This window comes from Mirounga leonina, unplaced genomic scaffold (genome assembly GCF_011800145.1).
Source record: "Mirounga leonina isolate KUSES-001 unplaced genomic scaffold, KU_Mleo_1.0 Mir_176, whole genome shotgun sequence".
In the NCBI taxonomy this organism is placed as follows: Eukaryota; Metazoa; Chordata; class Mammalia; order Carnivora; family Phocidae; genus Mirounga; species Mirounga leonina.
In genome coordinates, this window is record NW_023270454.1 from 8163071 (window position 1) to 8185521 (window position 22451).

The window sequence follows — 22451 nt, forward strand, 5'->3', positions numbered from 1 at the left end:
ACCATATGTAGGTTTCTCTGTGCATACTGTTACATATTGCTTATATAGATGCAAAATTCAAGGGCCACTTGAACAATGAGTGAGTCAAAAGCCTATGTAGATTGCTACCACAAGAGCTTCCCCCAAAAGCTACTTTCCAGTGCTTGATTTTCTTTAATGTTTTAATTTTGTAACTAACTAGGCAGAATGTTTTAAAGGGCTCATCCCTTTAAAGGGATGCCATACTTTCTTAAAATCTCATCAAGAAACAAGTGATCAATAACACATTTTTTTCCCCCAAAAGCAGGTTTTAATGGAAGAGGTAAAGGCCAGGAAATGAAACTGTTGAGCCACCTGACTGTTCTGGGGCTCAGTGGTGCTCGCAAGAGCTACACATGTGATATAATGTGTAATTTTACCTTAGAGACTCTTTGTGGAGGATCAAAGATTTAAGTACATAGAAGCATTTACTAAGCCAGATCTCTGCAAGAATCTCAAGGTTAATGAAGTTCAAATATGTTTTCCTTTTATAATATTCCATGAACAAGGCATGAACTCTTATTTAATCATTGATATGTGAGAGTAGACAAGTAAAAAGAAACATAATTCATGATTATTCATTCTTTATCCTTAATTGGGTATATTAGCCTAAATAAATACTTGTAACAGTGAATTTTGTTCTCTAATTTAAAAACATTTTTAATTTTTATTAAACAGATTGAATTGGTAAGGAGAGATTATGTTGCAAATGGTGGCTGGGAAACATTCTTATCATATGAAGACCCAGATCAAGACATATTGATTGGCCTCCTGCGATTACGAAAGTGTTCAGAGGAAACCTTCCGTTTTGAATTGGTTGGAGGTGTTTCCATAGTTCGAGAGCTGCATGTGTATGGAAGTGTAGTTCCTGTGAGCAGTCGAGATCCTACTAAATTTCAGCATCAGGTATGCTGTATTCCATTTCTGTTTGACTGTAATTAAGAAATTGCCCAGGGGTGCCTAGGTGGCTCAGTCAGTTAAGCATCTGACTTGATTTCAGCTCAAGTCATGATCTCAGGGTCATGAGAACGAGCCCCGCATTGGGCTCTGTGCTGATCTTGGAGCCTGCTTGAGATTCTCGCTCTCCCTCTGCCCCTCCTCCCCCCCAGCCCTCCCTGCGCTGCTCACTCTCACAGGCACGTGCACTCTCTCTCTCTCAAAAATAGATTCATAAGGAAGGAATGAAGGAAGGAGAAAGAAATTGCCCAAAGGAGGAAAAGTGAAAAAGAATGGGTGGAGGGAGGGGGCAGAGGAAGAGACAGTGAAAGAGGAAGGAGGAAGGGGGAAAGGCAAGTACAGAAACCAAGGAGCTAATATTTTATGTTCAGGGATATTTTCTCTCCCAAGTTGTAACCTTTTGGGTGTGAGAGGGGAGGAGTGAGAGACAAATTTGAGACTCAGTCAAGTAGAATATAGTATTAGATTGAACCATATGAAATTGCTATTTTTGAAAGTCAGAAATGGTGTAATACCAGCAATTTCTTATGATTCAACTATGTATTATGAAATCAAAGCCCATGATAATGTAAAAGCACTTGTGAAATATTAAAGTTCTTCATAGATGCAAGCTAAATCTGATATATAGTGGAATGCTATTCCACTCCCCACAAACAACTTAAATAAATAACTCACTTTTTCAAGTTTCCAGAAAATGGCTTAAATCACTAATGGTGGATATAGCGTAAATCTCTAACTTGGTGATTTAAGAATATTGCCTGGTTTCAAAAACCTTTTAGAAATTGGAGGGGTGACTAATAGATACAAGATTAGATACCCCAGACTTAATCACCTGGAGATTGCCTAGAGCTTATTTAAAAAGAGACGGAAGTTGAGAGACAATTGCCCCCTTCCTGTGATGAGGTTACATCATCTACAGAATACCTTTTGATGGCTTTTGTTGCAAAATTATTGCCTAGTCTGCTACAGTGTATTTTTGGTATAATTGAATGGTTTCTCTTTTCTTATCCCCATAATTTTTTTTTGTCACTCTTATTTAGCAGATTTTAGCAACTACTGAATATTAACCTTTTTGTTTTACAGATCCTTCTTAATGACTTCCTTCCTTCCTTAATTCCCTGACCCCTCTTTTGCTCTTTCCAGGGATTTGGCATGCTGCTGATGGAGGAGGCAGAAAGAATAGCTAGAGAAGAACACGGATCTGGGAAAATAGCTGTGATATCAGGTAACTAGGGGAAGACAGAGTTCATGATTCATTCACATTTTTAACTTGGTATCACAATTAAAACGATCTCAGGCCTCTCTTGCCCCTATTTATGATTATTCACAATTGGGCAGCATATAATAGTGAAAGACTTGTGGTCAAACACAGAATTCCTACGAGCAGTTTTGGTGGCATAGTTTCAGAAGCACTCCATCTCTTGAGTGGCAAGACCAATAATCTGGATCCTGTCTTCCTTGCTGTCTGTCACACCAGTCATCTGTCTATCCCACTAGTTGTCATGGTCATTTCTTCTCTTGCGCTTTGTGCCCAGTTACTCTGTCTGGGAAAATGAAATTTGGTGATAAGGATCCAAGAAAAAGTAAACCAATATGGCCATTACCAATATTGTTGTTCAGAAACTTAAAATGGAACCTCAGGTGCCAGTACAAGTTGTTTAAAGGTAGAGTTCTTTGCTCCTTAAATACTGCCCTCAGTAACTTTGCTTCTGGGAAACCGCTTTCCCCTATTCGGAAGTTTCCCCATACTTTGTCTAGGACATCAGATAATTGGGGAAGTCGGCACGAAAAGGAAATTCTGGTATGAATGGAGCAAAAATAACATATACACCGTTTCATTCCTACACTTTAGGACTATATCCTTACAAAAATTGCTGTTCCCAATAAGAAGCTAACATGGGGAAAGCCATGATCAGAATATAGGTTGTTTTTCCTCCAGCATTTGTTCTCCCATTAGAAAACATTCTCTCTTAAAGGCCGATTATTTTCTTTTAAGATCTTTTAAATAATCTTTTCTAAAAATGAAAGTTGAAATCGTTTTTTTTTAATCAATAAGTTGTTGCTAATCAATAAATCAATACCCTTGCCTAGGTATTAACAATTATAATTACAAAAATGTGATGACCCAGGCTCACTTAATCATTTAGTCTGGCTATGGTTTTTGGCATTATCCAGACAGATTAGTAAAACATTTCTTAACATGGCTAGCTTTATATATTTTCGTCTGTTATCTTTAATTTCACTAAAGAAGAGGGAACTAAATGAGGCTCACCTGATTGATACTGATATTTGTAATAAAAAATGTTTACCTCTCAACTGTTTAACCTGTGGTTGTTCAGAAGTCAACCTTTCCTGGTACCAGGAGAGGGCCAGCCTGACTCAGGACTCCTTCCACACACATCTGTGGAGGGTTGAAAGCACCTGAAATTTCAGTGGTCCCTTTTGCTAGAGCACTCTCAGTGTTTTCAGCACCGTACTTCTCAAGCTTTCAATACGCTTGTGCTTCACCTGGAGATCTTGTTGGAATGCAGATTCTGATTCAGTCTGGGATGGGGCTTGAGAGTCTGCATTTCTAACCAGCTCTCAGTGATACCTATGCCGATCGTCTCTTCAGACCACACTTTGAGTATCAGCAAGGTTTTCATATTCTCTTTGAAATCATTAAGGTCAGGATACTCTCAGTGGCCCTGGCGGTGCCTGCCCTCCCACAGTCGGCTATGCAATCACATAGTTTTCTGGTATCTGTAGGAACATCATCAATTTTAAAACTAAAGAGCATTGGTATTCTATCACTTCTCCACATTATTTCATTAGCCTTCATAATATATATCTTATTTTAGAAATGTTATATGCACAGAGGGCCCCTGACTTGCCTGAGGTTCTATTCAGTTACCCGTAAGAGCCTCAGTTTCTGTTTTTTATGAGCAGGGTGTCTTTCTAAGTAGAAATCAGCATCTGTCCTCTTCCTGGCTTTTTATCATAATCTGAATAATAGCTCAATTTCAGATCATCTGCCTGTAGAATTTTTAAAATAATAAGAGACTTACTGAAAATAGCAGGGAAGAACCTTTCCCCTTATCAGCAGTCTACAATAGGACCACTAGATTTCTGTATAGGGAGTTTCTTTTGGCCAGTGGGTTTCTGTAGGAGCAGTCCTGAATTGTCTTTTTGAACCAAAGTGAGTTCTTCTGTCACTCTAGTCTGTAAGCTGGACCATTGCTTTCTATTGAGGAAAGCACATAGGGCCTTGACTTTCTCTTTTATTCAACATCTGATCATCTTTCAAACGAAAAAGCCAAGAACATTTGCTCTTTGTATGATGCATTTTATTTCTCTAATTTAGAAATATATTATTGTTCCAGTTAAGTTTCTGAATCAGACACCTGAGATGTCCATTATTCAGAACTTTGAGTAGTGCAGATTTAATATATTATTATCACATGTCTTTAATGTTGCTTTTATCCTTCCATGTTTGTTCATTTTTTACTTTGGTCTTTCTGCTTTGAGTACAATGGGTGTGTGTGTGTATGTATGTGTTTTAATTCATTTTTGCAAAAAGTCAAACAGCTTTTCTCCATAAATTGATCCTTGGAATGAAAAACTCTGTGATCACAGTGGTGTTTGTGTACTACACTTATCACAGTGCGTCATTAGATGTGCTGTATAGGAGACATGTGGCAGGGGAGGATTGGATTCCATTCCTGTGTTGACAGTAGCACTCCTTGTGATCTTGGATAATTTCACTTGATCTCCATGGACCTTTCTTTCCTTACTAAAAACAAGAGAGGTAGGTTAACCATCTTTTACAGTTCTAGAGTCTAGAACTCTGCCCCTCAGTATCTTCATCTCTTTTAGTGCTCAGAGTAACCGGTTATGTTTTACTGAATACATCTTAAGTAGATTCTTTTCTGAAACCATGTTAGGAAGCCCTTCAATTTCATTAGTAATTGAGTTCTGTCTCCTTGTACATTGGGTATTTGATGATTAAAATTATACAGGTTCCCATAGGTAGATTATCCTATCCATGATTTGTGGATGGATGCATATTGACTTCAGTCACAATTTGGTGATATTTTGTGACCGTCCTGTGTTTTTTTCTGACCTTGTCCTTGATTTGTAAATCCATCCTTGTTCTGGTCTGTAGGCTCTTGTACACAGTAGTGGCCTAGATATTCTGTCCTGGCATAACTAGTAGCTTGAGCAAGGGAGAGACAGGTCATTTATCATTCTGGTTACTGTGACTGTAAGAGTAATGCACTTATGTAGAGTTTTTGTTTAATTACATTCTGATTCATTATGACTTCCCCTCAACTTGCCAGCAGATTTTCTGTTACTTGGATTTATAATCTTTGATTCCACCTCTAGACAGTATGATTAACTGCACAGCAGATCTGATTTGAAACACTAGTGAGAAACACTCCCATGTGTTCTATTTTTCCCTATTAAAAACAAATCAGTTTTTATCTTTGTTACCTCAGTATATTTTGTTTCTAGAGTATTTTACAGCTGATTGATCCCTTTTTTAAAAAGATTAACTTTATAGCTACATGAGAAAGTGGAAAATTTTCTTGTTTATTGGAGTCAAATGAAGCACTTTCTTAGACTTGTAAGATTATTCATTCTATTTTTTAAGTATGTATATTTGTCTTAGTAAACTGTGTTTTAAAGTTAACCATCAACTCTAAATGTAAAAATTAAAGCAAAAATGAAATGTTTAGCTTCATCAGCATCAAAATTACCAAGTGCATTGAGTATCTCCTAAGTTCAAGGAACCAGTGCTGAGAGGGCAGAGGAGTACAAGATGCTGCCCTGTCTTTGAGAGATGTTGCTACTGGACTGCACAGCTAACTCAGCCTTCACCCCACAGGTTATCCTTAACTGCAGAAGGAAGAAGATAAATTTTTCTCTCTACTTACATCTCAATTCATGATTAATTGCCTCAGAATAAGAAGATAATCTTTTTCTACATACAAAAATGGGTAAATCGATAGGATAAGAACAACCAGTTTACAAAATAATGTGTAAGCAGTTAATTACTGCTAAATATCTAAGCAATTAATTAGTCCCCATTATGTCCAAGTGCTTTAGTATCTCCCGAACTTCCTCATGTGGTTTCTATCAACATACATCTGTTTAAGATTAACAAATTGTATCTACTTAAAAGCCATGATGTTTATGTGGATGATGAATATTCTTTCTGATATGTTAAGATGAAGCAGTTTTTTCTCTTCCCTGTCTTACGGTGTAAAGTGCAAGTGATTATACTGTAGAACCTAACTACAACATTTGAAATGCCATCACTAATAATCACCATGGAAACTGGAGATCTCTGATGTGAAACTGCCTGTACCATTTCCAAAAGGGCAAATATAACTGTTGATAGCTACTATTTAAAAAGCCACTTAATACCCCCAACAGAATGATTTTTTTTTCTTTTGGCAATTTTGGCTAGGTATCAGATCCAATCATGTTACCATTTCTGTTTGCCAAGCTAATTGCTATGCATTAAGACAAACAGCTATTCCCCAAGCTGCCCCTAGTACCTTCGTCATAAGCAGTATTCTATTTGTGTTCTTTCAAGTAGAAAATTAATATGGCCATTGGCCAAGAATTGTACAAGGCTGATAGATCACACAGTGGTGGTGAGAAATGAGGAAAACGTCCGAATGGTTGATGACAGAAATCACTGAAGTCAGAGACTGTTAGCCATTTTGTTTAAACCCATTAAACAGGCACAGAAGAGGGAAGGGAAGAAGATAGATATACAGGGTGAGTAAACCTTAAACCTTAAATATAGAGTGAGTAAATGAGTCCTTGTGGAGATGAGATCATTCTAAATCATGATGCTCAGAATATGATTCTAAAACTACATCTACAATTCCTACCAGTGAAAAAACATCAACATGCTTGTGCCTTATATAAGCCAATATGGTTTCCTAGGACCGAGATTAATGGTCTGGTGCCCCAGAGCCAGTGTTTAATGATATATGGGCAGAAAATAACAGTCATTTGGTTTCATTAAACTACAAATGGCTTAGATCTACTTATTGGACCCCAGAAACTTCACCTGTATTCCAGGCGGCAACCCTTCTCCCTTAATTTAAGGTGAAGATAGTTTTATTCTTGCATGATAATCTAGGTGAAAAGAAGCATGCATTTGTAACTAGATCTGTCTGGTAATGGACTCATAATCCTTACCAAAATGCCTAGAAAAGCTTTTCCTCATTTTGGCTTATCTGTTTGCTGATAGACTCAGGAAGCCTGCCAAAGGCAAACCGATCTCTGCCACATGTGTGTATGTGCATAGCACTTCTCAGAACGGAAGGGAAGAGATGGTTTGCTCTTTTTTTTGTCTCATCCCTTTACATAATTTCTCTTTTAATAAATTATCCCCCTAATTAAATGCACATTGTTAGAGTTCTGTATATTCCTCTATTTCTCCCACTTCGGTATTCTAACAATTATACATACTTCTTTTTTGTTTCATGTTCCCACAGGATTTTATCATGGTGGTGCCTAATATCTTTATTTTATTTTTTTAAAGATTTTATTTATTTGTTTGACAGAGATACAGCAAGAGAGGGAACACAAGCAGGGGGAGCGGGAGAGGGAGAAGCAGGCTTCCCACTGAGCAGGGAGCCTGATGTGGGGCTCGATCCCAGGACCCTGGGATCATGACCTGAGCCGAAGACAGTTGCTTAATGACTGAGCCACCCAGGCACCCCAATGTCTTTCTTTTTAAAGACAATAGATACAACATAAAATATTGCTTTGCTACCAGGATTTTCTTAATTTTAGCATCATTATTAATCAGACTAGCATTGATGACATAATATACTATTTTCCTAGATAAGAAATTAGCTAACTGTTGGCTAATTGGTGTCTGTATTGCCACTGGACTGTGGAGCATTGTTGCTCATCTTCTCTCAGGACTCTTTATTCCCTGACTTGACATTTATTCATTTGTAGATGAATCAGGTACCAGATTGTAAAAATACTTTGCATATCAAGTGCATTATACTCATTCCTCTCTTGGGATCTCATGACTATATTAATTAAAGCATGTTTTTCAAGTATTCCTGAATAAGCCACTAGTGAGTTTTCACTGTTTGGATCGTGTCAGCAACTGAATATGGTGAAGTTTCCTAGGCCGAAGCTAGTGATCCAGGGAGGTAGTAGCTTGTTGACCCTTGAGGAACAGCATCTGGCAAGTGCTGTTGCTCTTCCCAGGTCCTTGCTGGCAGGTTTCCTTGTGTCTCAGAAATGTGCACATGAGCGTCCCGGAGGACAGCCTTCCTAATGTTGACACACATTTGTATGCTTTTTCTCCCCATTCTTGTTCCTCTTAGTTTTTGGATATTGGGAATTACGACTGTGCTTCTGCTTGGGAAGAGGAATAGTGTTATGTCACGTGGCTCCTAATAATATTCCTAAGAGGTCTGGAAGCTTGGATAGAAATGACTGCCTTAATTGTAAAGTTAGACACTTCACAGGCTTTTTTCTGAGGAAGGACGCCTTCTCCAAAGTGGTCTAGTCTAGACTACTCATCATCTGCTGTCTGTCACAAAGTCTGTTTATAGTTTGTTGCACTGTTAACGCCTTATCAATATAACTTTCATATGATGAGTACCGTTCTTTTCTGTAAATATTTGACATTGCTATAATCCATTCAATTTGATGAAACTTTCCTCTTTTAGATCTATTAGAGGCAAGGATTTGGCAGATTCTCCCCTCTTTGGGTGAGCAGATCACTAAATAATGCTGGAAAACATTGATGCTGCCTTCCTTAGCAACTAAGATACTGCTTTTATGGAGTCTTTTAGTTTAAGCATTTCTAATGCCAACAGGACATAACACAGGGAATTTTTTTATTCTTTGGTCAGCTGTCTCTGACTAATAGCTCACATTTCCAAGACATTACCTGGTAGATTTAGGGTTTTAGATAGTGGCCGTGGGATATAATGTTTCCTTATGCCCCTCCCCCCCATCCTCTCCCTCTCTGAGCATCCAGTTGTCCAGTTTGTCTAGTATTTATGAATGAATCACTGATATTTGGTATACCAGTCCAGAAGCCCCAGATCTAGATCCTGTGTGCTCTGTTATCTCTTACTGCGAATCCTACTAATTAGTGATTGTTTTGGTTTATTTCTTGTTGTGTAACACACCACACCAAAATTTGGTGGCCTAACAGAACAGCCGTTTTATTTTCTTGGTGATTCTGTGGGTCAGAAATTCAGCAGGGCATAGAAGGGATTGCTCATTTCTGTTTCACGATGTCTAGAGCCTTAGCTGGGGTGGCTTAAATGGCTGTAAACTGACTAGGTTGGCTTGTCTGGAGTCTCACTTCTAGCCTGTAGCAGGTGCTCAGTTGAGACTGTCAACATGAGCACCTTGGTTCTTCTCCAAATGACTTGCATGTCCCATAGCATGAAAGGCTGGGCTCTAAGAGGAAGGGAACAAAGACTTGGACTTAGAAGTCCCAGAACATTTTATATTCATTATCTGTTTCTGTGTAATAAATAACCACAAAACTTAGTGGCTGGAAAGAACAAGCAGTTATCTCACAGTTTCTGTAGGTCAGAAATCTAGAAGTGACTTAGCTGGGTACCTCTGGCTCATAGTATCTCATAAAGCTGCAGTTAAGGTATCAGCTGGGGATATAATCATTTCAGGGTTCAGTTGGGGTTGAAAGATCTACTGCCAGGTTTACCATGTGGTTTTGGCAGGCTTCTTCAGTTCCTCACAGGCTGTTGGTCTTAGGGCCACAGTTCCTCACCATGCCACATAGGCCTCTCTATAGGGCTGCTCATCATATGTCAGCTTGCTTCCCTCAGTAGAGTGATCACAGAGACAGAGAGCCCCTTAAGATGGAAGCCACAGTCCTTGTACCTAGTCTTAGAAGAGAGTCAAGTCCAGCCCACCCTCAAGGGGAAGGGATTGTGTAAGACTGAATACCAGTAGACAGTGACCTTTGGGAGTCATCTTAGAGACTGCCTACCACAGTGTGACTTAGGCCCCATTCTGTTGGTTACCAGCGTCATTGGGCCAGCCCAGATTTAAAGGGAGAGGAAATACATCCACTCTTAAAGAGAGGATCTGGTGACAGCCATTTTTGCCTACTAAGTTAAATACATTTTCATTAACTTGAAATTAACAGGCATACAGTCCCTTTCTACAGGAAACTTCATTTAGCCTTCTCCCAAGATGGACTCTCTTTGAGCATACATAGGTTCAAGGGTTCTTATCCCAAACCCAATATCAGATTTTCATAGAGCCAGTCTTGGCAGCACCATTATACCTAATACTGTCCTAAGCAGACTTTGGCAGGCCCCCACAAGTAGCCCCTGCATCTGATCTTTTGTCTGCCATCTGTCTTCCATGAGGACATTTGTGTATTTCCCTTTACAAGCCTATCTAAATCCTATCTGATCCTTTAGATCTATGATATTGGCCATTTATATCTTTCTTCTAGGTTATGGAATATGGAAGACTATCTTTGGGCTGAGGGTACATGGTTTCTCTTTAGAGATATCTATCCCCCCACAGACACCTGAAAATAGTTAATAAACCTTAAAGTCTTTTTTTTTTAATTTGGGGAGGTAGTAAATTATATATGACATAAAATTGACCATTATAACCATTTTTAAGTATACAGTTCAGTGGCATTAGTTACAGTCACAATGTTGTACAACTATCACCCCTCTTTCCAAAACATTTTCATCACCCCAAACAGAAACTCTGTACTCATTAAGTAATACTCCCAATTCTCCCATCTCCCCAGCCCCTAGTAACCTTTAATCTACTTTCTGTCTCTGTAAAGTAGAATCATACAGTGTGTGGCTTTTTTGTCTCTGGCTTATTTCACTTAGCATAATGTCTTCGGGGTTCATCCATACTATATACATTAAAGGATTTTGCTTCATTTATTAAGACTGAATAATATTCCATGTGTGTATGGTGTGTGTGTGTGTGTATTCATATGTATACATACAGTTTGGGTTGTTTCCATATTTTGGTTATGTGAATAATGGTACTATGACATTGGTCATAGTTTAGTTTGGATCTACTCAAGTCCCTACTTTCAGTTCCTTTATGTAAATACTCAGAAGTAGAGTTGCTGGATCAGACAGTAATTTTTTTTAACTTTTTCAGGAATCACCAAACTTTTCTACAATGACTAAATCATTCATTTTACATTCCTATCAGCAATGCTTAAGAGTTCTAATCTTTCCACATCCTTGCCAACACTTGTTATTTTCCTTTTTTTTTTTTTTTTTTTAAATAACCATCCTAGTAGGTGTAGAGTGATGTTTTATTGGGGGTTTAACTTTGATTTTCTTAATGACCAATGATGTTAAACATCTTTTTTGTGCTTATTTGTCATTTGTGTATCTTCTTTAGAAAAACGTCTATTCAAGTCCTTTGCTCATTATTTAATTGGGTTGTCTTTCTGTTGAGTTTTAGGAATTCTTCATATTTTCTGGATACCTTTATAAGATCTGTGATTTGCAAGTATTTTCTTCCATATACATTCATAAAGTTTAGAGGTCTGTAGTTTTCTTTGTACTGTCTTTGTCTGGCTTCATTATCAAGGTATTGCTAGCCTTATAGGCTGAGTCCTACCTCGGTTTTTTGGAAGTGTTTGAAGATTGGTGTTAATCCTATAAACATTTAATAGAAATACCAGTAAAGCCATCTAGCCCTGCGTTTTTCTTTGGAGGTTTTTGATTACTGATTCGATCCCCTTACTTGTAATAGGATTATATAGACCTTCTATTTCTTCTTGAGTCAGTCTTTGTGTTTCTAGGAATTTGTCCATTTTAGCTAAGTTATCCAATATGTTGGTGTACACACATATCCATATTGTTGTTCATAGTATTCTTATAATTCTTTTTATTTCTGTAAAGTCAGTAATGTTTCCTCTTTTATTTCTAATATTAGTGATTTCAGTCTTTTTTTAATACTTTTTTCATACTTCGTAAAATTTCAGTCTTATTAAATTATTAAGATTTGTTTTATGACCTGATATGTGATCTAAGTTGGAGAATGCTCCATGTCCAGTGTGGAAAATGTATATTCTGCTGTTGTTCAGCGATGTGTTCTGTACATGTCTGGTAGGTCTAATTGGTTGAAAGGGTTTTTCAAGTCCTCTATTTCCTTGTTGATCTTCTGTCTTATTTTTCAAGAAATTATTGAAAATGTGTATAGAAGTCTCCAGTTCTGAATGTAGAACTATTTATTTCTCCCTTCAGTTCTGTCCATCTTTGCTTCATGTATTTTGGAGCTCTGTTGTTAGGTGTAAATATGTTTATAATTGTTAAACCTTGATGAACTGAACCTTTTATCAATATGTCACATCCTTCTTCATCTCCTTTTTTTTGACTTAAAGTACCTCTTCTTTGATAGTATATCCACCCCAGCTCTCTTTTGGTTACTAGTTATTTTCTTAGTGATTACCTGAGGGATTACAATTAACATCTTAAACTTCCAGCAACCTAGTTTGAATAATACGAATTTAGTTTTAATAGTATGCAGACCCTTTGCTCCTATACATATCTGTCTCTGTTTTGCCTTGTTGCTGTCATAAATTACATCTTTATGCCTGTAAGTCTCTTAACAAATTTATAATCATTGTTTCATGAATTTGTCTTTTAAATTATATAGGGAAAAGAAAGGAGTTACAAACCAGTACAATAATACTGGCTTTTGTATTTACCTATGTAATTAATCTTTAGCAGTGTTCATTCATTCATTCTTCATTCTCCTTCCTTCCTTCCTTCCTTCCTTCCTTCTGTCCTTCCTTCCACTTAGAGTTACTATCTAATGTCCTTTCGTTTTGGCCTGAAGGATTCTTGTAGGGTAGGTCTAGTGGTAACAAACTTTCCTAGCTTTGGTTTATTTGGAAATATCTTAATTTCTTCTTTATCCATAAGAGATTATTTTGCTGTATATAAAATTCTTAGTTGACAGATTTATTTGTTTGTTGCTTTCAGCACTTTAAATGTGTCAGCCCATGCCTTCTGACCTCCCTGGTTTCTGGGATTAGCTGTTGATATTATTGAGGACCCCTTGTATGTGATGAGTCAGTCTTCACTGCTTTCAAGATTCTTTGGCCTTTGACAATTTGGCTATAATGTGCCTTAATGTGGATCTTTTTGAGTTTATCCTGCTTGGAACTTGTTGAGCTTCTTAGAAGTACAGTTTCATGTCTTTTGGCCATTATTTCCTTAAATATTTTTTTTCTACCCTTTATCGGTCTCATCTCCCTCTGAGACTTCTATGATGTGTATGTTGGTATGCTTCACGGTGTCTCACAGGTCTCTTGGGTTCCTCGTTCTTTTTTCTTTCTGCTCCTTAGACTGGACAAATTCAGTCACATTATCTTTAAGTTCACTGATTCTATTTTCTGTCTGCTCAAATCTGCAATTGAACTCCCTCTAGTAAATTTAAAAATTTTTTGCTATTCTATTTTTCCGTACCAGTATTTGTTTGGTTTCTTTTTACAATTTCTCTTTATTGACATTCCTTCTTTGTTCATACAATGTTCTGATTTCCTTGAGTTCTTTTTTTGAATTGAAATATATTTGACATACAACATTGTATAAATTTAAGGCATACAACCTGTTGATTTGATAAATTTATATATTGTAATATGATTCACGTTATAGTATTATTAACACTTCTAACACATCACATAGTTATCATTTCTTTTTTGTGGTAGGAATTAAGATCTAGTCTCTTAGCAAGTTTGGTGTTTATAATATTGCTGTCTGTATTCACTGTGCTGTGCATTAGATCTCTAAGAATTACTTATCTACAAGTTGCAAGTGTGTACCCTTATACAGTATCTCTCCTATTCCCCCACCCTCCCAGGCCCTGGCAACTACCGTTTTACTGTTTTTATGAATTTGGGTTTTTTTTAGATTGTACATATAAGTGATATCATATGCTATTTGTCTTTGTCTGACTTATATCACCTAGCATAATGTCCTCAAGGTCCATCCATGTTGCACGTGGCAAGATTTCTTTCTCATGGCTGAATAATATTCTGTTGCATGTACTATGTACCATATACCACATTTTTTTAATCCATTCACCCATTGACAGACACTTAAGTTGTTTCCATATTTTGGCTAGTGTGGATAATGCCACAGTGAACATGGAGTGCATATATCTCTTCAATATCTTGTTTTCATAACCTTTGGATGTATATACCCAGAAGAAGAATTATTGGATCATATGGTAATTCCCTTTTTTTTTTTGGTAATTCTATTTTTAATTTTCCGAGGAACCTCCATACCCTTTTCCATAGCGGCTGCACCAATTTACATTCCCACCAACATTGCACAAGGATTCCCTTTTCTCCACATTCTTGCCAACACTTGTTCTTTTGTCTTCTTGCTGATGGCCATACTAACAGGTGTGAGGTCATATCATTGTGGTTGTGATTTGCATTTCCCTGTTGAATAGTGATGTTGAGCATCTTTTCATGTACTTGTTGGCCATGTGGATATTTTCTTTGGAAAAATGTCAGTTTTAGTTCCTCTGCCCATTTGTAATCAGACTGTTTTTTGTTACTGGGTTGTATGAGTTAAGTATTGTGGATATTAACCCCTTATCCAATATGTGAATTGCATATATTTTTTCCCATTCTGTAGGTTGTCTTTTCATTTTGTTAATTATTTCTTTTGCTGTACAGAAGCTTTTTAATTTGTGCAGTCCCCCTTATTTTTGCTTTTGTTGTTTGTGCTCCTTTAGTTCTTTGTCCATGGTTTCCTTTAGCTTCTGAGCATATTTAACAGTTGATTTTGCCTGGTAATGCAGTGTCTAGGCTTCCTTAAGCATAGCTTCTGTCAAATTCTTTTTTTCCTGCGTTTTCTATTGTTGTCGAGAACTGCACATTTGAATATTATAAAAGTCAGACTCTCCCCCTCTGCAGGGATTGCTTTTAAGGGCTGTAGTCATCCATTTGTATAGTGACTTTTTCAAACTGTTTTTGTAAAATTGATTCTTCGTTGCATGTGGCCACTGAAGTTTCTGTTCTCTCTGCAATCAGCCTGTGACCCGACAGGGATTTTCTTAAATGTCCCCTTAAAAAAGGGGAAGGGTGGTGTTTGTCTCTTCAAATTTTACAATAAACACCCCAGGGAAGCCTGCACAGCAAGGAGGGGCCAAAACAAAGACACTACTCCCCCCAGGAGTCTCCACACCAAACCAAATATACAACCCCAAATTTTTAAAGAACAAGGGCTTACTGCCTACCATGGCTGCAGCCAACCACCTAGAAATAGGGAGTAGTAGGTGCTTTATATCGGCTGCTCTCCTGTCAGAGTTCAGCAGCCCCTTCATCAAGCACCCCCAGATGCTGTAAATGTCTTATTAAGTTCTAGTGTCCCAAATAATTGATTCTATTTTTTCCAGTTTAGTGGTTGTTTCAGTGAAGGGACTGATCTCTGGAGTTTCCTACTCCACCATTTGCTCATTTAAAGTCTGCTTTTTAAAAGACTATAAATAGAAGGGATCCCACTTCCTACCAGGTTACAGATGGCACAGTCTTTAACTTCTGCAGAGACACACTAATGATTTGGGACATGAGCAAAGTAGTGAGAATGATCTGTGACATACAAATATTCTGCACTGATATGAACAGAGCCACTCTATTTTTGAATTAGAAGATTGTAGGCTCTCCTATATCAGATACCCTATGAAGGAAAAAAAAAAACCTTTCTAAGAGCTATAGGATAACCCAGCACCATCACCCTACTGTAAGTTAACACAGCTTTCATTTAGATTCTCTATAACTGCTTTATAAGTTACCTTTTATTCTTTGTTCAATTGGTCTTTGTTATTATCTTAGTATAGCCATTTCAGAATGGATAGAGGAACTTTTAGGCTGCTGGGTAGCAGGTTGGATCCTATAGCTCTACTCAGATATTCTTTGTATCTTCCGAGATGATCTTCCGAGATAGAATAAGGTACTAATATGCTGTATTAATGACTTCCAATAATCAATTGAAGAGCTATGATTATATGTAGGTAACTTCGTAAGATTTTTTTTAGAACAAGGAAAAAAACCTCTCTCAAAGATTTAAGGTCATTGAGTTAATTGGTTCATTTTCAAACGTTCAGAATAAACACCTTTCTCCAACTCTCATATATGTGCATTGTTGAAGAGTGAAATATTGCCATCCAACTAAGAGATCAATGAGATCAATAAAGTCTCATTTCAATAGCAAATGAATGAAACTAATGAATACATTTCCCTTGTATTAATGCTGCTAGGCACGTATCAACACTCAATAAATAGTTGATTAATTGAACGCAAAAGTAATTAAAACAGTTTCTTCATTTTTATTTCACTGATTTTTTTAAAAATGATCATGAATCATCATCTCAGTCTTTTGCACCTACTCGGAAAAATCAGATTTAGGTTTCAAAGGATAGATTTAGCATATTTTCTCTTTTCAAGTTTGGCTTTAGGAATGTGATGTGGGCCGAATTTTAATTCAGTCCAACACATGACTAGCAATTAAGAGGACGGCCTTGTGTCTTAACAGAAGTAGTGTCAAAGAACTGGAATGCTCCTCCAGATTTCAAATTCATTTTCCTGCCCCAGACATGAAAGCGTCTTAATTATTAGGTCAGAGTTTTTCTTTCCTTAAAGAATTCTAGGAGATTAAACTCTTTTAATTTCCAGCTCCTAGTACATACTTAATAATTACTTGATATTAAATTTCCTTTTTCTTCCTGTATTAAATCACATTAGTAATTTCATGTTCTTCCTTTGTCCAGTTAGAATCACTAAACCCAAGTTTTTTTTGACGTTCCACATGCATGAAGAATTTATTTCCGTATTTAAACAAGCATTCATATAGTTAAAATTACTAAATCTTAACTTCTCTGTCATTTTTAAAAGTTGACAGTAAACTGTAACAAATAGGAAAGTGAATTGTTCAACCGATGCCTGTGTCGGCCTTACTTAGGTCAAGAACATATGCGGCATCCAAGAAGTACCCCCTGTTGGCCCCTTCCACCATTCTCTCCTCCCACCTCCTTGCCTTCTTCCTTCCACCAGCAGCCCAGCTTTTTTGGTATTTTCTTCCATGTATTCTTGTTATACTCCACTACCTAATTCTGAATCCCTTAACTATAGTTTAGGTTTGTTATTGTTAGTTTTAGATAAATGGAATCATTTTAGTGAATTTGTTGTTGTTCTGGCTGCTTGTGTGCAACATTGTGAGATTGAGTCACATTGTGTGTAGTTGTGTTCATTTTCACTCATTTTCATTGATACATAGGATTCCATTATGCAAATATCTCACAGTTTGTTTGATTCTTGCTGGATATTTGTATAGCTTCCAGTTTGGGCTCATGAATATTCTTTTTTTTTTTTTTTTTTTTTATTTAAAGATTTTTATTTATCCATTCATGAGAGACAGAGAGAGAGAGGCAGAGGGAGAAGCAGGCTCCCAAGGAGCAGAGAGCCCGATGCGGAACTCGATCCCAGGACCCTGGGATCATGACCTGAGCCGAAGGCAGACGCTCAACCATCTGAGCCACCCAGGCGCCCTCATGAATATTCTTATATATGTATCCTGGGGCCCATGTGCACACATTTTTGTGGACAGTGCACCTAGGAGTGGCTTGGTGGATTACAGGGAGTTACATGTGTTTATAAGAATCTACAAAGTGGTTTACTATATTGCTACCAATTTTCACTCCCACTAGGAGTATATGAGTTTTAGTTGTTCAGTATGTATGTGATGATATTTTCTGTAGTTTTAATTTTTATTTCCTCATGACTGATATAGTTGACTCCCTTTTCATATGTTTATTGGTCATTTAGATATTTTCTGAAGTTTCTCCATGTATGATACTATTTCAAAAATCCACAAGACTAATTTATTATTACTATTTTTGTTATATACACTCAATATTCATTTGGATTTACTGTTATATTTATTACTTTCTTTGCTTTTTATTTTCATTGATATATGGGATCCCATGATGCAGATATATCACAGTTTATCTGTTTTATTATTGATGGGTAATCAGGTAATTTGCAAGTATTATTTCCTTTATGCCTAAAGAATTTACTTTTTTAGTAATCTGCTGGTAGCAAATTATTCAAGTTTTGACTGTATGGCATGTCATTATCTTGTTCCATTCTTGAATTCAGTTTTCACTAAGTAAAGAATTCTGGGTTTGCATTTATTTGCTTTTAGCACCTTGAAGCTGTCTTTCCACTGTCTCTGGCTTTTAATGATGTAGTTAAGAACGCTCAGGTCTGTCTTGAGGATATTTCTCTGGCTGCTTTTATGTTTTTATTTTTTAATATTGTCTGGTTTTAGAGTGTGTTTTCTCTAGTTTTACTGTGGTGTTTCTGAGTATGGGTTTTCTCTGCTTGGGCTTCTTTCAATGGGAAGTTGATATTTTTTTTTTAAATTGAGTGATTTTCAGCTTCGATCTCATATTGACTCTATCCCATTCTCTCCCCCCTTCCTGGGACCGCAGTTAAACATATGTTAGACCTACTCATTGTATCCATTGTGTCTCATACCCTCCTTCCCTACCCCCTTGCTTTGTTTCTCCATGTGTCATTGTTGATAGTTTCTTCTAATTCAGTCTAAGCTACTGCTAAACTCATTCATTGATGCCTTAGTCTTCATTTCATTTTTCAGTTCTGATTTCTATTATCTTTTTCAACTGTTCTATCATGTTTTATAGCTTTTTGTTGCTTTTAAAGTCTTAAATTCAGCTTCTATCTCAATGAACATAGTAAGCATAGTTCTACAATCTACATCAGATAACCTCAGATCTGGAGTACCTGCGAGCAGTCTCTCGTTACCCTGTTGTCTTATTTCAAAGTATATCTCATCATTTTTTATTTGCTGAGCATTTTATGAGAGAATTTGCTTTCAAGAATACTTCAAGACCTAGATGATGTTAGCTTCTTCCAAGGAGGATCTCTGTTTCCTTTTGCCAGGGCATCTAAGAGCACTAGTTGTCCAAGAAAAAGGCTTGAGGTTTATCGAGGTCCTTTGAATGACCCCTCCCCAGCAGGCCCTCTCTCCACTTCAAAGTTGAGCCTTTCAGAGACAGTCCAGAAAGGGATCGTTAGGCTGGAGACTGTGCCTTTACTAGGCTCTGGATTCAGACCCCCATCTGTTCCTTCAGCTCCTTGAGTCTTAGAAGCAACTCTGGGTTTCAGTTACTCCCATAGTGCAGAGCACAGCCCTTCATGGAGAGGAGTGAGATGAGCAGTATTATAGCTAGTTCTCTGCTTCTGGTGGCCATGTGACTTCTGCCCAGTACTGCTTGTCTCCAGCTGGTCTCTGTGGATCTCAGCTGCCCTTCCTGGATTGGTAAACACCACCGAGGCAGAAAAGTTCTACTCTCTTCTTAAAGCTCACCTTTTCTTCTTATTCTCTGCCTGATAATAACTGTTAGTAGACCTTTGGTGTTGGGGTTTTGTTTGTTTTTTCAAGTTGATCTTAATCATTTAGTGTGCCACAGTCCAGCCTGAAGTCACCTTCTTTTCTATAAGCATAATACTCCTCCTGACTTGACTGCCCTTCCTCTGGGATCTGGTTTCCATCATTGTTCCATCTTTGTTGCTTTTTCCCTCCAAACTTTATATGGTGTTTTTCTTCATTTTAGAAAAGGTGACCACAATTTATCAAGTTGTTACTGAAAAGTAACAGTAGGTTTCACATTTGTAAGCCGTATCTGTTAACAGTTTGTTATTGCCTATGTTATCTCACCGTTTTATGTAACTTTTCTTACTGAGCCCTATTAATGAAATGAAAATAAGGTCACCATGTTTATTTCATCTAGTGATTTATCAAAAAAGATACTGACAAACTAGACACAGATAAGAGAGGTAAAGTGATGAAGACAAGCCAGTTAGTCGTCCATTCTATGCTGCTACTAGAGCAGACTTGATGTTTAAAACCAGGGTGGGGGAAGGGGCTGGGGCACCACCCACAACACCAGGACTGCCAGTGCTGTAGCTTAGCAGAAATACTGGGAGCTGTGGAGATGAGGGACTTGGGTCTGAATTACAGTTCTGCTTCCTAACTCTGTGACCTTTTGTTAGGACCCTTTCTGGAACTCACATTCCTCATAGGATAGTAATTCCAATCTCCAATCTTTTTTTTTTTTTTAAGATTTTATTTATTTTAGAGCGAGAGCATGTTTGCCAGCGGGGGAGGGGTAAAGGGAGAGGGAGGGAATCTCAAGGAGATTCCGCGCTGAGCACAGAGCTTGATGCAGGGCTCAATCCCAGGACCCCGAGATCATGACCTGAGCTGAAGCCAAGAGTCAGACACTTAACTGCCTGAGCCATCCAGATGCCCCTTTGTTAGGTGCTTAAGTTGATATGTCAAGCATCTAGATGCAATGCCTGGCATTTCTAAGTGCTCAAGAAAGTTCTTCCTCCTCTATCTAGGTTTATACTTTGTACTCAATCAACTATAAAGTTGTTGCTTCCTTTGTTTTGAAATGGAGTTAGGTGGGGTGTAGGCTCATCTCCTGCTCCTGACTGACTTTCTCTCTTAAAGGGAAAATGTGTTTTCAGTTTTTTCAGCCTCTACTTTGGTGTTGGGTTTATCCTTTTAGGAGGAAAGGGCTGCGGTAATATGGAGAAGCAAAGAGTTGTTTTGTGCCCAATTCAGGCACCGCATTGACTAGTTTACTCCTTTTGCTTACTTCTTCCCCCTTCGTTTTCTAAAATAGAATCAGTGGAATTTAAGTAAACAGATTTGTTCCATTTTCCTCTTTCATTAATCTTAAGGTTTTGTGATTTTTATTCCCCCACTTTTACTAAAGAGCATTAAACAACCCATAATTAACCTGCTCCTGTAGCCAGGGGCTGAGGCAGTTGGCATGTGTGTACACTCTACGTGATTTCCTTTCTGTCCTCAATGTTTAGAGTATGCAAAACTTAAGCTAAATGGTGTGCATCTTTCAAAGAGAGGAGAGGGGGTCAGAAAGCAGAGCCATTTTCACCAACCGTGAGGGTCTGGAGGCTTGAAGGCATTTGGTACAGAAAAAGGATCAGAGAAATACTATAGCCCCTGGTCTCCCCTAAGTGGCAGGTTCCCAGGTGGTGGGCAGCTCTTGGCAGCCAGCCTTGGAGCAATAAGCCAGAGATCCTAGTTGGGAAAGGGAGCAGAGGCTTTCCCACCTAGTGCTGGCCAGCTCTCTCTTCCTGTCACCCCATCAGAGTGAATAGCGTCCCCTGTCTTTATCTGTCCTGGGGCACAGGTGGAGGCCAGGAAGGTAACTACAGAGGCTGGTCACTGAAGCCAAATCACAGAGTGTCACTCCAGCACATTTCAGGATCCTCTTCTGTCACCTTACCTCATTTCATCATCATCACAACCCTCAAAGTGGTGAAGATAGAAAATTTATCCTGCCTCTGAGAGTAGGAAAACGGCCCCCACGATATAGGTAACTTCTGCTTGTGGGTTACAGAACTTGGAGGATGAAAGGAAGCAGGCATGTGGCCCACCTCCGCTGTTCCCCCGTCCTGAGGGCTCTACTAACCACTGGCCATAGAGCACCCTGAGGGCCGCTTGCTGTGTGTCGGCGCAAGTCCTGCTCGCTCCCCAGCCCAGGGCTTTGCAGACACCCAGACGACTGAGTCGAGAACTCAGTTACACATGCAGCCCACTGCATCTCTCCTCAAGGGCAGGAGCAGCGTTAACGCTGAGGCCTGTGACACAGCCTGCCGACGTCAGTCCGGGAGGCTGGCTGACGTCAGTTGTGACACGTAATTGCTTGTTGTTGGCCGAATAACAAGAGGAAAGTTACCGTGACGGGACTGTTTGGAGCCCTGCTGAGCACGCGGGGGGATGGGAGCAAGGTGTGGCCTGCACCCAGCCTGGGTGATGGTGTGTTCTCCTCCAAGCTGGCTAAGAGTACTAATGCTTTTACCAGTCTGTTCTGCAGATTGTAGAAACGGCAGGGGGGTGGGAGTGGCGGCTGGCGGATCTTTCAAGAAACGGGAGGCACAAAGAAATACAAATGGGGAGTATTTTTGCTTGGTTGGTTAAGACCCACTGGAGGTCAGAGTTCTTTCCCCCAAATTCTTAAATCTTCCCAGAGGGTCCAGAAGTAGATCTTCCATCTCAGTGCTACAGGATGTTACTGAAAACAGGATAGGACCTTGAAAATACACCTTTCTTTCAAAAAAGCACACAACGCCTGAATGCCTCTTCTCAAGCTGGTAATGGTTTCTAGGGCCCGTGCCCTGTATAAAGGCAGAAAGAGAGAGCTCAGGGAGCCTGGATGCTCAGTGAGAATCATGGCTGAGGATTGCTTCGTTGTGCCCCTTTAAAGCTGTTCTTTTCAGCAGCATGCTTAGGAAATCGGGACACACTCAAGGTGAGTGAACTTCTGCAGTTATCCAAGGCCTGGCTAGTCCCGTCTCAGGAGCTGCTTCTGTCTCACCTCTGCAGCTGGTTGTGGTG

General features: G+C 38.6%; 1 protein-coding gene across 2 annotated transcripts in view; it reads left to right on the forward strand.

The window, feature by feature from the left end:
• The window catches only part of ELP3 (elongator acetyltransferase complex subunit 3), a 101044-nt gene that overhangs the window by 73654 nt on the left and 4939 nt on the right, over positions 1-22451 (forward strand). For both annotated transcript variants that reach the window (XM_035022625.1, XM_035022626.1), the window contains 2 exons: positions 697-924; positions 2119-2200. In XM_035022625.1, the coding sequence (XP_034878516.1) occupies positions 697-924; positions 2119-2200 (310 nt within the window). The remainder of the gene's footprint in view (positions 1-696; positions 925-2118; positions 2201-22451) is intronic.